Source organism: Struthio camelus, chromosome 10 (assembly GCF_040807025.1).
Source record: "Struthio camelus isolate bStrCam1 chromosome 10, bStrCam1.hap1, whole genome shotgun sequence".
In the NCBI taxonomy this organism is placed as follows: Eukaryota; Metazoa; Chordata; class Aves; order Struthioniformes; family Struthionidae; genus Struthio; species Struthio camelus.
Window position 1 is genome coordinate 29,905,658 of NC_090951.1, and position 15,795 is coordinate 29,921,452.

The 15,795-nt window shown below is 60.8% G+C and overlaps 1 protein-coding gene and 1 long non-coding RNA gene across 4 annotated transcripts; both read left to right on the forward strand.

Annotated features, from left to right (window-relative positions):
* The first annotated feature begins 196 nt into the window (after nt 1-196).
* Nucleotides 197-2,234, forward strand: LOC138068384 (uncharacterized). The gene is made up of 3 exons (XR_011143186.1): nt 197-735; nt 1,091-1,280; nt 2,141-2,234. It is a non-coding gene; the product is annotated as an uncharacterized lncRNA (long non-coding RNA).
* A 3,247-nt stretch (nt 2,235-5,481) lies between these two features.
* PARD6A (par-6 family cell polarity regulator alpha) lies at nt 5,482-15,724 on the forward strand. Of its 3 annotated transcripts, XM_068955545.1 has the most exons (4): nt 5,482-5,608; nt 6,627-6,849; nt 10,922-11,606; nt 11,888-15,724. In XM_068955545.1, exons 1-4 carry the CDS (start codon nt 5,546-5,548, stop codon nt 11,994-11,996), a joined length of 1,080 nt encoding a protein of 359 aa, XP_068811646.1. In that variant the 5' UTR covers nt 5,482-5,545; the 3' UTR covers nt 11,997-15,724. The 3 variants fall into 3 exon arrangements, with proteins under 3 accessions (XP_068811646.1, XP_068811647.1, XP_068811645.1); XM_068955546.1 differs by having other exon boundaries at nt 10,922-15,724; XM_068955544.1 differs by lacking the exon at nt 5,482-5,608 and having other exon boundaries at nt 6,247-6,849; nt 10,922-15,724.
* Nucleotides 15,725-15,795: the final 71 nt, after the last annotated feature.

A 15,795-nucleotide genomic window follows, 5' to 3' on the forward strand; every position in this document is an offset into this window, starting at 1 on the left:
GGGCCTGGCGGCCGTTGCGCGGTGCCAGCGGAGCCCTGCGGCGCCCCGGGCCGGGCCGGGCCGGGCCTGAGGGGGACGCGAGTCCCCTCGCCCCCTCTCTTGCCCCGCGTCGGCCTGGCGCGTTTAACCGGCCGCTGCGGGACCCCGTCGGGCCGCGCCTGGGCAGCTGCCGAGCGCCTCCCGCGCCTCTGCCCCTCGCCGGGGGCCGGGGGAGGAGGCCGCGGGCCGGCGACCTGCCGAGAGAGGAGAGGGCAGCCCTCGTGAGCTGCCTCTGCCCTGTCCTTTGTCACCTGCCCAGACCGCAGCTCCGTAATACGTTGGCTTGGGCTGCGAGGCCAATCTGACGGATCCCTGACTTCAGTCTTCTCTTTCCCCCTCCTGTACAACAGCAACGCAGCTCTCTGGGAGGCCTGCCGTGTGCCAGATCTACAGGCCGATCCGGGTGAAGCGTCACCTTTTTTGATATGATAATTTTACCAGATCTACACTATTACCTAAATAATTTTGTTCCTGAAATGGGGGGGGGGGTGTGGAAGCAGGACACAACAGCTTCTGCATGGGTCCCTGGGTCCCCAGTAAGCATGCAGGGGTGTGCAGGCTGTTGGTGAAGCGTGATAATTCATTAAGCTATCACTGACAAAAAAATAGTCTCATCTTGTAGAACTGCAGCTTCAGAATTCTCTTTCAGATACTCGTCTTCCTTTGAGACGTGATCCAGCAACAGGAAAACCAGTGGTAATGACACTAATGCACCAGGAGAGGGTTTTAGCGTACTTTTAAAAAATCAAGTAAGAATGTGGGAAGTCAGTTGTATCTGTCTGCACCACGTATTTACTCTGCTCGTTTCATTAGCTGCTTAGTACTCTTTGGCAGCCATACCTGTTGCCCAAAGGCACGGATAGATGATTTTGCAGCCAATAGCTGATTTTGCAACCAGAAAAGACACTCAGCCCCTGGGGTGCATCATTTCTCAGCTTCCTGAGAAAGATCTGTGCCCACAGGGCGTTACTGCCTTGGGAAGCAGCAAGTAAAATCAAAATGAAATGAACTGAGCTTATGTCTGGTCTGATGAACTGTTCTCACCTGCCAGAGTACAACAGCACACTTTGCAAGGGTGAAGAAAGCAGGCAGGCGCTTTCCCGCACTGCATCCCTCCCCACAAAGAGTACTTCAGGAACAGAAGTAGCTTAAGAGCTGCAGAAGAGCTGTGCTCCTTCCTCACTTATCCATGAGTGGACTCAGCACTAAAGAGGAGGGGTTTCATTCCCCAGTCCTAACCAGTAAGTCACTTCTGTAATCCCAAAGACAAGGAAAGATGCCTGAGACTGTCAGAGCTATCTGCCGCTCTTGCTGTGCTAGCAGGGACCATGATCTGCGTCCCCCAGCTCCTGTTGGCAGTGGAAGAGGGAAAGCCAAAGGAAATGTCAGAGGGCACCCTTGCAAATGTCCCCCTTTAAGGACAGGGTGCCTTTGTTTGCTGCTTGCTTGGTTGCAGCCTTTGTTCAGAGTGCCCAGAGGGCTCCCGTGGGTGGCAGAGACAAGGCTGTGGAGAGATTAGTATCCCATTAGGATCTCGGGTTTTGCTTGCGCGTTCTGCTGGGACTCCCTATGCCTGGCTTTCAGCCGGCCGCTAGCCCAGGGATCGCGTGAGCAGCTGTAGTCACAGTGCCGTTCCTGCCTCAGGGTTCAGCTCCCACATGTCCCCGTTAATGAACAAGAGGGGCAGAGCTCCTTCTCCTGCCCTAGCTGTTGCTGGAAACCACGGACTAGCGAGCACCTGCTGGGCAAGCTGGGCGGGAGGATAGACCTCCTGGGACCCTAGCTCTGGGGGCAGGGGGTCCCCTCAGATACGCCCTCTGCATGCCAGCCCTGCCTGTTTGAATGTGGCTGCTCCTTATTGCTGCATATCAGCACACATGGCACAATAAAAGATTTATGGGATAAAAGTCTGGCCTCTAATGGCTAGCAGAGGCTGGCTACAGGGGCCATGCGCTGTGGTCAGAAGTGTTGGGTTTCATACAGAGGACCAGGCAAGGTGTATGTTTCTTATTCCAAAGTGCTCTCGTGTGTGGTCTGCACATACCATCTAATCTGTTTGTGGTGTCGGGAAGCCATTCTTTCTGTGGCAATTCCTTTTCAGTTGGCCCCAAATGCCGTCTCTTGCCTCCCCCTGCTCCTCGAACAAGCTCTGCGTGGCTGAATCCCAACTGACCTGCAAGTCCGCTCTGCCTCCAAACCCCAGGCACAGCAGAGATGCCGGGGACAGAAACAAGACAGAGATGCTGCGACACAGGAAGCGGAGCAGCACATCAACAAGCAGCTGGAGCCTGCTCAATGCTCAGGGAGCCAGAGGCAGCTCATCCTCGGTCTTTCCAAAACTCACTGCACTCCCAAGCATCAGAGTGAGCTGCACGGCATCCATCCTTTCCACACTGTCAGTTCCCCAGGAGAAACAGCAATTATTTGGGGCCTCACTGAAAGCATACAAGGCCAGTTGGAAGAGGGGCCCGGAGAGGTGGAATCACCACCCTTACGAGTTTTTGAGACTCAATGGACAAACCCCAGGCAACCTCATGACTCTGCTTTGAGCAGGGAGGTGGACTAGTGACCTCCCAAAGTGCCTTCCAACCTGAATGTTTCTGTGGTTCCAATTGCTAAACCTCAACAGCTCTCCTCCGAGTTAGCAAGGAGTGCTTGAGCCCCTTGGAAAGCCAGACCCTCGCTGCCTTCAGGCCCTCACTGTCTTCACCTGAAGCATCTGTGAACTGACAGATCTAAAATTAGGGGACACACCTGGACCTTTGGTAACATGTGCTCCAGTCCCAGAGGCTGATTCAGAGCTCTTGAAACAGAGGCAAAACAAATATCTGCCCTGATACTATCTGCTTAACTTAGGTTTTGTTCCATAGCAACAGATTCACGGACACTGCTCCAAATACAAGGTGTGACTAGCATGTGATCAGCACTGCCCTATTGAACAATTAACTCTGATTTGCCAAAATCGTAGATGAAGGGCTCCAAGCTTGTTTTGCCACCAGTACCTGTGTAAGCATTAACCCCCCGTGTAAATCAGGATTATCTCACTGACCTCAACACAATTACTGCATGAAAAAAAGCTCAGGGTTGATCCTGGGTGGGGGGGAATCACCGATTAGTTTATAGCAGCCTTTGGAGTTAGGCTAATTTTCACTACATAACAATCTCACTCCAGTGACCTGGAACAACAGGAGCAGCCGGTGGAGGATTTTACTATACGCAAAGAAATGTCCTGTAGCCTCAGAGACTGGCATATGATCTCTGCAACACCTCTCTGCCTGGCAGGCGATCTCTGCAACACCTCTCTGCCCAGGTGCAGTGACGCAGTGCAAGAGAGCGTGCCAAAAGATACAATCTGGCTTATGTGGGCCCCCTGGTTTGGTGATCCTGGAATCTGATGCGTTTTGGAGCTGTCCAAAGGTTGCTCTGCAGCCTGGATAGGTCGAAGATCAGGAGATTCAAACCGCACGATTCAAACACATCTGGCTGGTTCTCAGGATTTAGTTCAATGTATTTATTCAGGAAGAAGCACTGTGTTTGTCAGCCATCTCGCTTAATAAAATGTTTCATAATACTGTTGTAATAGTCCCTTCGATTGGTGTGGCTGTGTACAGTTTTTCTTCGAGCCCATGAACAAGATTTTAGTCTTGGGAAGACTTTATGCTGGGGTTTTTGTCTCTGGAGAGGGCGTGCTGCGAGCAGGCAGGGAGCTCGCAGCATGCTGTGCATCCTGACTGGCATCACACCTGGGCTGCGGATGGGATTTGGAGAGAAAGGGTCACCTGCATATCTCTTTGAGAATTTCTGGGCATAAACAGAGTGACTTCTACGCGAGACGTATCCTGAGTGCATCACCCACCGAAGTAACTGGCAGCACCCGAGGAAATCTGCTCCAGCATGAACAACGCAGCCTGGCAGTCAGACGGTGGGAGAGGCAGAGCAATGCTGAACAATCATACCAGGCCTCAGGACGTGTCAGGCCTTGGCCAGTCTTGAACTTACTTTAGCTTGATTTTAGGTTTATCTGCAAAAATCATTCAAGAAACTTTTGCTGTGCCTGCAGCTTGCTCTCGGATCAGATGCCTGTTGTCTAGCTCGTCCTAGCTGTAACAGCCCCCGGTGGTCAGGTTCTGTGTCTATCGCATGCTTTGGAGCTTGTTTAGTTATATTATTACTTAAATTGCTTTAGTCTCAGTTTTGCTTAGCTTTGTGCAATTGCATAGCCCTCCTCCCCAAAAGGCACCCTAGCACAAATAGGGAACGACTACCAAACCTGCGTAATCGTGGAGTTTGGGTTCATGGAGAGGGAACCTGGCACCAGCTGCCCCGACACAAGGAGGGTGCAGGCACTCTCAGGGCCCTCCCTTTCTCACCCTGCAGATCGGTAGGAGAGGCAGGAGTAGAGCATGGCCCCTCAACAAGTACAGGGTTGAGGCGTATGAAAACGTCCCTGGCGTAACCCAATGCCGAGAAGGGAGAAACGCTCTCAGCAGCGCCGCTGCGTGCCTCTCGGCCAAGCCCCGGGGGTGCGGGTGACTCGCCGTAACTACGGGCACGAGCCCCACATCAGGGGAAAGGGGCAGATGCTTGTGTCTATTGATTTTATTGTGCTACTAACGATCCTTAGCACAAACCGGATGACTTGGATTGCAAGCGTTACTCCTGTCGCAACGGCACTAATAATAAAAGATTGTTATTCTTTGACTAGAGAGTGGAAGCCGTAACTGGACCGCCGTTCCCTTGGATGTGTAGGTAAGGCGTGTTCCCTTCTCGCCCATCAGGAAATTGTGCAAGCTCCTAACACGGGCAAGGGAGGTGATGGAAAAGCCTCCCAGCGGAAGGGCAAAGTTGCTCCCAAGGCAGCGATGGACCTTGATGAAAGGAAACAAACAAACGGCTCAAGGCAGACAGGAATTACCTGCGGGACGCGGCCGATAACATCGGGCGCTCACCAAAACCCTCCGTGCCCATGCAGCGCCGGCCCCCGCGGCCGGCCCCTGGCGGCCGGGAGCCCCCGGAGGAGCGGCGGCGGGCCGGCCGCCGCGGGGCCCCGCGCCCCGAGCCGGCGAGCCGCCAGGCAGGCGAGGAGCAGGCCCGGCTGCTGCTGGCCATCTGCGGAGCGGGTGCCGCAGGCCCCGCCGGGGGAAGACACGGCGGGCGCGAGTCCCTCCGGCGGGGAGCGGAGCGAGGCGCCCGCCGGCAGCCTCCGGACCGCCGACCGTGGCGTGGGGCCGCCGCGGGCGCCGGGCCCGGCCGGGGGCGCAGGCTGCGCCGCTCGCCTCCCCAGAGGGCCGCGGCAGGGACGGCCCCGCCCCGCCCCCGTTACCGGGGCGACGTTGTCGGCGGCCCCCCGCCCCGCGGCGCGGCCCGCCGGCCCCGCCCCCGCCCCCGCCCCCGGCCCCGCCCCCGGCCCCGCCTCGGCCAATGGCGCGGCGCCGCCGGGCCGGCCCGCCGCTGACGTCATGGCCGGTGAAAACCCCCCGTGGCCGCGGAGCGGCGGCGGCGCAGCATGGCCAAGCACCACCGCGCGCCGGCGCGCAGCGCCGAGCCCGTCGTCGAGGTCAAGAGCAAGGTACGCGCCCGCCGCCGCCCCCCGCCCCGCGCCGCCGCCCCGCGCCGCCGGGGCGCGGCTGCCCGGCCGTGCGGGCCGCTCCGCTCCGCTGCGCTCCGCGGCGGCGCTGCCCGCGCCTCCCCCGCCCGGCGCCGCCGGGGGCCGCGCGCGCTCCCGGCGCGGGTGGGCGCGCTTGGCCGGCGGCGCGGCCCCGCGGGGCTCGGCCCGCCCGTGGCTCTGCGCCGGGCCCCGGCCCCGCCGTCCCTACCCCCCCCCCGCCGCCGCTCTTCCGGCGGGACCGACCCCTCCCGCGGGTAGCGGGCAGGGAGGCCCGTGCCGCCCCGCGCCGGCCGCGCCCGTGGGGTGGCGGCGGCACCTGCCCCGGCCCCGTCCGAGGCCGGCAGCGGGGCTGGCGGCTCCGCGCTCGCAGGCGGGCGTGGGGCGCGCCGTGCCCGGGTCGCGGGCCGCCTGCCCAGCCGGCCTGGCCGCCCCCTGGCGGCGGGGTCCGCCGTCCCCTCTTGGGCCGGCTTGTCGCGCCCCGCGTGGGGCCCTGGGCGCGGACTCGCGCTGGCCGTGGCGGCTCTGGGGGTGTCCGCAGCCCCACCGCCCCCTTCCTCCCCGACGGGAGCAGGCCTCTGCCCCCTCCCTTTGAGGCTCAAACAGGAAAGCGCACATCTGCTTTTCCGTCTCCTTCAGTGGCCAGGCCTGGCAGGTGGTCCGCGCGGAGGGTGCCGATGCCTTCGTGCCCGCTACCGTTATCGCTAGAGCAGCCCCAGTGCTGAGAAGATTTGGGCGTTTGGTGCCAACTGAGCAGCAAATGAGACGGGGAGGAAGGGTTTGGGAGCAAGGAGGGGAAGAGGAAGGGGGCGAAGCTCGGGACTCCTGCAAAAGGAGGAAGGAGCCGGTGTGCTCTGGCGTTGGCGCTCCCTTCTCTCCAGCAGCTTGCGCAGGAGCTCTGCGCAGCGACCACCGATCGCCTCCTCTTGGGGTCTGTCTGCGAGCCTGCCTCGCACCTGACCCTCCTCCTCCTCCACCGCAGTTCGACGCCGAGTTTCGCCGCTTTGCCGTGAAGCGCTCCAGCGTGGGCAGCTTCCAGGACTTCTACCGCCTGCTGCAGACCGTGCACCAGATCCCCCGCGTGGACGTGCTGCTGGGCTACACGGACGTCCACGGCGACTTGCTGCCCATCAACAACGATGACAACTACCACAAGGCCCTGTCCTCCGCCAGCCCCCTCCTCAGGGTCATCATCCAGAAAAAGGGTGAGCGCGAGCCGCCGGGGCTGGAGAAGGGGGCCGGAGCTGGCCCCCGAGTGGGCCGTGTGGCCGCGCTCACCTTGCCGAGCCGGGATGTCCTCCAAGGAGCAGGCGAGCGGGTTGAGCCGATGCACCGTGGTACCTCCGGTCCCGCGTTGGGGCCGCGCTGCTCCCTCCGCCGAATTGAGGGTGTGCCGCGGTAAGGCCTCGTGCCTCGCTGGAGGCTCCCGGCCGCGAAGGCAGCCGAGAGGGGCCGCTCCGCCCTGGCGAGCGGCTGCGAATGGCCCGGCCTGCGCCCCGCTTTCCCGGCCGAAGAGGGGCAATCCTCAGGGTTCGCCGCTTTGAGTTGCGTTTCCAGCCGGGCTCGCGTGGGCTCCATAAAAACGCAGCGTGTTCTTGCGCCTGCCGCCGCTGGGAGCCCCATCCGCTCCCTCCCCTAAGGCCGCCGAAGCAATCGTTTCGGCAGGGCTCTCCGGGCTGCTGGGCTCAGCTGATTTTGTTGTTGCTGTTTCTTTTTCCAGTGGGAGGAGACCTGTCTCTTCCCCGGCAGCCCAGGGGCTTGTCCTGACCACAGAGGCTTGCTCTCGGAGAGCAGCTTCCTCGGTTTGGAGCGCGAAAGAGCCACGATAGCAGCATTCCTGGGAAGGCTGCTGGCGCTATAAAGATGAAACCGAAACCCTTCTAGTGACAAACACCTTGGGTATGTCTCGCCTTCATCGGGGCAGATGGAGATGAGGACAGCCCGTGAGATTGCCCAGTTTATTAGTGCCGAGGCTTTTTAAGCATCAAGCAAAAGTCCACAAAGCTGTCGCCTGCTCGGGAAGCTCTGGCTTCAACGACGCAGCGCCCGGCGCAGCCTGGGGCTCCCAGCTGAAGTCTGGGCGAAGCCCTGGGCGAGCAGCAACGCCTTGCCGCGTCTCAGCGGGCGCCTCTGGCCGTTGTGCTGCTGAGCCGGGTTTCTCTTGCATCGGGGTGATGCAGGAGGCACTCGACTTGTGTTTCATTCCTCCGGGGCTAAGTGGGGCCCAGGAGGCCTTTCTGTCTGAGCTGGCGTTTGCCCCTGCATGGCCGGGGGACGTGGGGAGATAGAGAGGATCGAGGCTGGAGGCAGGGAGGGGAGGCTGGGGCCCACGATGGGCTTCGGGAGCTGCCACCGGCAGCGGCCTCTCCGCGGTGCTCCCCGAGCCCGGCTGCAGGAAATCCAGGCAGCGGGCGATGCGTCTGTCGCTCCTCTTCTCGGTGGAGGGAAAGCAGAGGCGGAGGAAGAGGTAAATGACTTGCCCGAGGTCGTGGATCCGGCCAGGCCAGCGTGCCCAGATCTTCCTGGCATCTGGGTGGCCGAGCAGCTCTCCCTCGTCCCCGGCTCGGGTGGCGTTGGTGCAGGCCTGCAGCCGGCTTTTCCCGTTCCCCGAGCCGAGGGCCGGACCTGGGCTCCGGAGCGGGAAGCGGCTCGGGGCTGGGACGCGGGCTCGCGCTGGGGCTGCAGCAGGGAGCGTCGTTCCTGGCTGGGAAAAGCCCGCGAGGGGCAGCTGGCTGCCTGCCCTTGGGAGAGGGGGACCACGGGGACAGCAGAGGGGCAGGAGGCATTCGGAGGGGCCGGGAGCGATCCCTGTGTGAGTCGCATCTGATTTAAAATGGATCCAGGTCACCCCAGGGCTGGGCTGTAGTCAAACCAGTCCGGATCGGCTGGGAATGCGGCTGCAGCGCCTCGTTCTCGCTATGAACTCCATTTCTCTCTGTGCCGTCGCCCCGTTGGCTGCCTCCTTAGCTGGACTCTTGCACAGAGGCAGCGAGAGTCCCCGCGGGTCCTGCTCGCAGGGGGCTTGTGGCCACCTTGGTGGGATACGTGGGAAAGGGGGCTCGGCTGGGGAGGCGGGCGCCCGCGGGTGCTGTGCCGAGGACTCTCACCGCTCCGCTCGCGGGGCAGCCCGGCTGTGGACGGCAGCGCTGCAGTGCCCCCATGGGTCCTCTTTGGGCTGCAGGGCCAGGCTGGCTGGAGGAAAAGCGGGGCCTGGCCCGGGCTCTCGGGAAGGCCGAGAAAGCCCCGCACCGCTAGCAGGATGGGGCCACCATCGGCCTCGGCTGTGGACCTGCCTGGCCCAGCCGCTCCGCGCCCCTCGGCTCGACCCCAGGGAGAGGAACCGCTCGCTGCAATAGCTGTGGGAAAGCCTCGACCGCCCTTCCCCAAGCTAAAAATAAGCAAGGGAGTATTGCAGAGAGATATTTATAACCCAGGAGCCCTGGCAGGCTGGCTTGTCCTGGGAGAAACCCTGCTGCCTCTGGGCTTCGTGCGTGTCCTAGCGCCCATCCGGCTGGAGCGGGGTCTGGGTGCTGCCAGGGGGCACCCGGGGCGCTCTGGCCCCCTGGGCAGACGCTGCTCCTCGATGGCACAGGGGAGCTGCTGCTTGCCCCTTGCTGTGGCACCGGGGCCAGGCTCTCTGTTACCGTTACCATCTTTCTAATGACGTTGGGGGTTATTTCAGGACTGGATGCTTTACTGCGTTGGATGGCAGGATAACCCATCGATGCAGGCTGGGCCCCGTGGGCTAAGCTGGGTGCTGCTGAAAAGGCTCCGGGGGTGCTGGTCATGCCAGGCTGAACCTGAGCCGGCAGTTGCTCTCGTGGCACATGAAGCAGTCTGTGTGCCAGGCAGTTAGGAGGAGCGTGGTCTGCAGATCGAGGGAGGCTGATATCCCCCAGTGGAGGCACCAGCAATGCCGCCTCCAGTTTTGGGCTCCTCACATCCAAAAGGGCATGCAGAAACCAGAGAGGGACCAGAGGATGCTCCCAGATGGCTGGGGCCTAGGTAGGAAGTGGTGGAGCTGGGCCCCATGGGGCTGCTGGAGGGGAGGCCCTGGAGTGATCACCCAGGGCAGGTTCAAGGAGGATGGAGCCAAGCTCTTCCAGGTGGTGCCAGACAGTGGAAGGAGAGACGGTGCCCCCAAATTATGGGTCGGGAGGCTTGGGGAGGGGCCCTGAAGCCACCGCTTCCCCAGGGTGTGAGTGCAGCCCAGGGAGAGGTCACTGGGAGTTGGGGGTTCTCCGTCCTCAGGGAGGGCAGGAGTCGGTGGGACTCAGCTGCCCTGATCTGGTGCCAGCGACAGCCTGGGGACGAGGGGCCCTGGCAGTCCCTTCCCACAAACACTGCTGCAGGTCCTCCAAGGCCAGCAGATCCCCCGATCACGTGGCCTCACTCGCCCTCAGGGTGACTCAGCCCTGGGGAGCTCTTTGGCATTATAGCACGCAAGCCCCTGGCAAGTGGCACGAGCTTGTCTGACCTTCCTCCTCCTTCTCCTCCTTGCATGGTGCAGCCAGGTGACCTACGAGGCCCGTGTGCTGCACAGCCACTGTTGGGGACAGGCCCAGGGTGCCAGCACTGTGAGCTGGGGCAGGGGCCGCTCCGGGGGCTGTGTCAGGGCACCGCTGCCCCTCGCTGCCTTCAGCTCCTGCAGGCTGGGTGCAACGGCTCCCTGTGGCTCCTGTTGCGGCGAGCCCAGTCGAACTGCCTCTGCAGAGCTGGCACCCCGAGGGCAGGACGGGCTAAGGGTGCGTGCCCAGCATCAGTGTGGCAGGGTGGATTCACCCACTGGGAGGGCCCTGAGAGTGCCTGCACCCTCCTTGTGTCGGGGCAGCTGGTGCCAGGTTCCCTCTCCATGAACCCAAACTGGGGCACTGCTCCGGGGCCATCAGAGCTGGCAGCTCCAGCGTCGAGCTGGCAGCTCCAGCGTTAAGCTGCAGAGTTTGGCTTAAAGTGTGATTAAGGCTGAATCACTGACTAGATCCCACTAATCCTGGCCTCATGTATGCTGGGTAATCCCAGGAGATGAGCCCAGCGGCTCTGCAGGGGTAGATCCGTGCTAGAGGCGTGCCCCAGCAGAGACGGGCTGCAGGAAAAGCCAGGGCGATGCTCCGGAGAAAACAGACCCATGAGACCTGGGAGCAGGGCGCTTCTCCCACTGGGTCCTGCAATAGCCAGGGCCAAAGGACCTGGTTCCCCAAGTCACTGGGTAATGGCTAGGGCAGGAGGTGCTGGCTGGCTGAGCGCTGCCTAACCCTGCATCCCCTTTCCTTTCTGCAGCAGAGTCCGATGCCAGCGTCTTCGCCTCCAACTCCTTGCAGCGGAAGAAGAAGGGGCTGCTGCGCCCCGCACACTACCGGGCCAAGCCTCACCTCCTCATCGGCATGCCTCAGGACTTCCGGCAGATCTCATCCATCATCGACGTGGACATCCTGCCCGAGACCCACCGCCGCGTCCGGCTACACAAGCACGGCTCTGACAAGCCGCTGGGCTTCTACATCCGCGATGGGGTCAGCGTGCGCGTGGCCCCGCAGGGTGTTGAGAAGGTGCCTGGCATCTTCATCTCCCGCCTGGTGAAGGGTGGCTTGGCAGAGAGCACGGGGCTGCTGGCCGTGAGTGACGAGATCCTGGAGGTCAATGGCATCGACGTGGCTGGCAAGTCCCTGGACCAGGTGACGGACATGATGGTGGCCAACAGCCACAACCTCATCATCACTGTCAAGCCGGCCAACCAGCGCAACAATGTCATCCGCAGCAGCAAGGCCTCAGGCAGTTCGGGCATGTCCACGGACAGCACCCCCAGCCAGCAGACGCCCAGCCCGGCCTCGCAGTACTTGAGCAACTACAGCACGGCTGAGAGCGACGAGGAGGGCGACCTTGTCATCGAGAGCGACAGCACGCCTCACTACATCCCCAGCAGCTGCCCCAACGGGGGCCCTGCCCACAGACCCCTCCAGCGGAGCCTGTCCCCACACAGCTCGCGGGGCTCCCTGCAGTCGCTCGGCAGCCACAACGGCAGCCCCGGCCGGGGCAGCGGGCGGGAGGATGGCACCCTCCTCACCCTATAGCCACGGGGCCCCCCTCCCACGAGACCCTTCGCAGCAGCGTTACGGGCCAGGCTATGTGGCCGGCCGGGTTTCCTCGCTGCCAGACTGTTTGTGGGCACCAGGGCAATGACAGGGGCTGCTGGGGAGGGTGCAGAGCCGGTGCTGCCCCCCTGCCCTCCCCCAGCACCCATGCCCCCAGGGAGCCCCGCTGCGCTTCCTGCTCGGGCCAAGCACTGCCCATCCGAGCCCCCAGGCCTCCCTCTCCTCCTTCTTCCAAACAAATGTTTTTTTGTTTTTTGGTTTTTTAAATTGTTTTATCAAAATATGCATCATCAATTAATATATTGCAATGGACAGTAAAACCTTTTCTAGAAAGCTCTCCCACTTGTCCGTGTTTCACTTCACTGCAGGGGTCAGGCCCCATTGAGCCCAGCTGCCCTGGGGCTAATGGGGCCATGGCACAGCCCTCTCGAGGACAGCAGTCAGCCTCGGCGCTGGGAGACGGGGCTGGCCTGGCCCACGGTCTGTCCCCTGGGAGCCTGTTGGCTCTGCTACAAGTCTTGCAACTGCCTGTGTACTCAATGCATGTTTTCTGGCAAGAAGGGCCATAGAGCTCCCCATGTGGGGGACAGCAGCTAGGGACCCAAGCCATCCTGCAGCCTTGCTGGAGGGGCACCCAGCACGTATGTCTGCACAGCAAGGGCCAAGAGCTGTGACCACAGTGCAGGAGCTGCCAGCCTTTGGTGGGTCTACGTGACCCCACCCCCTGGCCCCTTTGCTGGATCTAGGTGACCCCCCCCCCTCCACCAGCAGGATGCTTCAGAGAGGCCCATTGCAGGGAGGAGTAGGGGTGTGGGAGGACCCTGGGCCACGTCCCTTCCCTGGGCCATGTCCCTTCCCTGTCCCATGGTGTGGGCCCAGGCTGTCTTGGGCAGCAAGCCTGGCATGCTATCTGACACAGCCTCACCTACCCCAGTCCCACCTTGTCCCTGCTGCAATGTGCTGACTACTCGGTGGACAGCTCACACAGCATCCCAGCACCTTTACGCTCTCTCTCCCAGGGCCCTGTGCCTAAGCCTCAGGCTAATGGGCAGTGGCAGCTGGCATGGGCCATTGCCAGGCTGTAGTTGCAGCTTTGCTGCCAGCCTGGCCCAGCCCAAGGACAACAGAGGAGCTATAGCAACTGCTCCTCCAAGCAGCTCCCTGCCTACAAGGAGGATGAGACATGGGTTGGAGCAAGAACCCAGTGGGGCAAGCGCTTCCACAGGCCAGTCAGACTCATAACAGTGGTGGCTTTTCCTTCTCACACCTGGAAGCAGGCCTGGCCAGATGATAGCTGGATGGCCCCGTGGTCCTTCAGCACTTTCTCTCCATACCCTCTGCAGCATTAGCCACACAACACCTGCATCTAGGCCCAACACCATCTAGGTATCTGCATCAAGGCCCATCACTGCCCTCCACTGCCACCAGCTGCCATGGTCAGCTGGCCTGCCACAGCAAGGGAAACAGGAGGATGGCCACTGGCCACATTTGCCAGGGAAGTGGCCCAGATTCAAGCTCCAGGAGCAGGTCTGCAGGTAAGGATCATGTGAGCCCAGTACTTTTCCACTCTGCTTGCCTGAGCAGGGTACATGCAGGCAGGATGCGCAAGGGCAGCCAGCTGGGATGTCAGATCCCTTCACTGCACAAGGGCTCTCCCAGTTGCTTAAAAAGCCTATGCAAAGTGAGTCCAGTTGCTGCCCAGGCTAACCCAATGGCATCCCCAGCTTGACTCATAGCCGTACAGGCTGAGCTTCCCAAACAGCTGCAGCTCAGGTGGAGGCACACCTGGCTGTGATGTCCCTGGGGATGTGGCTTTCCCCAGGCACTGCATCCATCACCTCCCATGCAGCTCCTCGTCCCAGGGTCTGGACCACAGCCCTCCTTGGCTACTGTGGCAATGCAGCCTTTGCCCAGCCTTGCCTGCGGGTTCCTGCCATGAACCCCTTGGTTCGCCTCGCCAGCAGCTGGATGGGAAGCCATTGCATCAATTTATTGAGAATCATCCCAGTGGGCTGGCGCTCCCTGCCGGAGGGCCCTACAAACACAGGGTCTCTTTGCGGGTGCTACTGCCAACAGCCCATGGTGGGACGTAAGAGCATGGGACATGGAAGACCTGCAGCTTTCAGGGCCTGAAGGGACTACACTGATTCTCATTTTTTACTATGGCTGGAGAGCAGCCCAGGCCCCAGTCCTACCTGGAGCATGCAGGATCTTAGAAGCCCAACAGAGGACTGAGGCTCAGAGCCGCTCCACATGCCCCAGTCCCCCCAAACAGGACAGCTGAGGGTTTCCAAGTCCGGGACAGCCAGCCAAGCTGTTGTGCCGGGGAGGGGGGGGGATGCTCACAGCACACTGAACCAGGCCCCAGACAGACAAGAGAGCAAACCAGACAGCAAAGCTGGTTAAGCCAGACTTGGTTATGGCAGGGAGGTACACGGGGGCTCATTTACATGGCCCTCAGGCTGCCCAGCAGCAGGGCTGGTGCTGCTCTAACCGCAGCTCTAACCTAGCACAGTCCACTCTCGCGGTGGTCTGCTTGCCACGAGGACAGCCCCAAAGGAGCTGGGGGCACTTCTTCCAGTTTGGCATCCTGCCTTCTCCAGCTTTCAAGCCCAGAAAGCTTCAGCTGCAGTTGGCAGCAGCATCTTTCCTCGATGTACCAGGGCACCACAGAGCACCAGGCACTGCTGAGCACGAGGAACCGCAGAGCATCAGCATCAGCAAAGAGGCTGCGAGCAGAGTTAGACCCGTCTGCAACAGCCCTGCACTGAGACTGCTTGTCATGGCATAGAGATGCTCTAGATTCCCACCCCCTCAAGCCCAGCAGCATCTAGAAAAGTGCTGAAGAGCAATAGCTAAGTGACCAGCACCATGCCTGTTCCCCATCCTTATAGAAAAGAGAATTTCCCTCTTTCTCTTTGGCCAGCCTGAGCCACAGCTCTGAGCAAGCAGGCTCAGCTGAAGTCCGTACTAGGGCAGATCCTGTTCAACATCTTCACCAGGGACGGGGACAAAAGCTCTGAGTGCACCACCACCACCTCGTCTGCAGAAAACAATTAATTGTTGTGTGCTGTAGGACAAGGCTGCCTGTCAAAGGGACCTCAATTACCTGGAAGAAAGGCCAACCAGGACCTCATGAAGTTCAGCAGAGGGAAATGCGAAATCCTGCCCCGAGGATGGAATAAGCCCATGCAACACGACAGGTTGGGGCAACTGGCTGAGGAACAGGTCTGCAAAAAGGACTGGGAGAGCTGGTAGAGGTCAAGTTGTCTACAAACCAGCAGTGTGCCCTCACAGTGGTGAAGGCCAACTGCACCTGGGCTGCCCTGTAAGAGCACTACGAGTAGGTCAAGGGAAGTGATTATTTCCATTCACTCAGCACTTGGGAGGCTGCATCTGAATACCGTGTTCAACATTCACCCCCTCCCCAAGCAGTGAAAGGACAAGAGGAAACTGGCACAAGTTGCAACAAGGGAACTTCTGATGGGACTTCGGGAGAAAAAAAAGTGTTTCCCATGAAAGTGGTGCAGCCCTGGGACTGAGGCCCAGAGATTGCCATACTCAGAGATTTTTCAAACTCAGCTGGACAAGGCCCTGAGCAGCCTGATCTAGCTGTGGAGCTGGCCCTGCTCTGAGTAGGAGATGGACTAGGACCCTCTAGAGATCCCTTCTAGCTTAAATCCTTTTAGGGTTCACGCAGCAGGATCATTGCAAAGGCCTGCAAATGTCTACCTATGGCATCTGATGGCAAGGAGGCAGCGAGCTCACCTCCACTCTGACACCTGCCCTGATGTATCCTGAGCACCTCAAGACTGGGATCTGGCTGGATTTCTGCTCATGTTTGGCTTCTCCACTCACAAGTCCACCAATGCGTCCCACCCCAACATCCCAGCGCTCCGAGACCTAACTGCACTGGCCGCTTCAGGCTTGCAGAGCCTGCTGCCATCACATACAGCCCACAGCCTCCCCACAGGGGGCCCATGGCTCTTCTCTCGGTTGCATTACATCAGTGCTTCTGGTTTCCACTGGCCCACCGCCACCATCACCACTCCTCAGGCCCTGCTG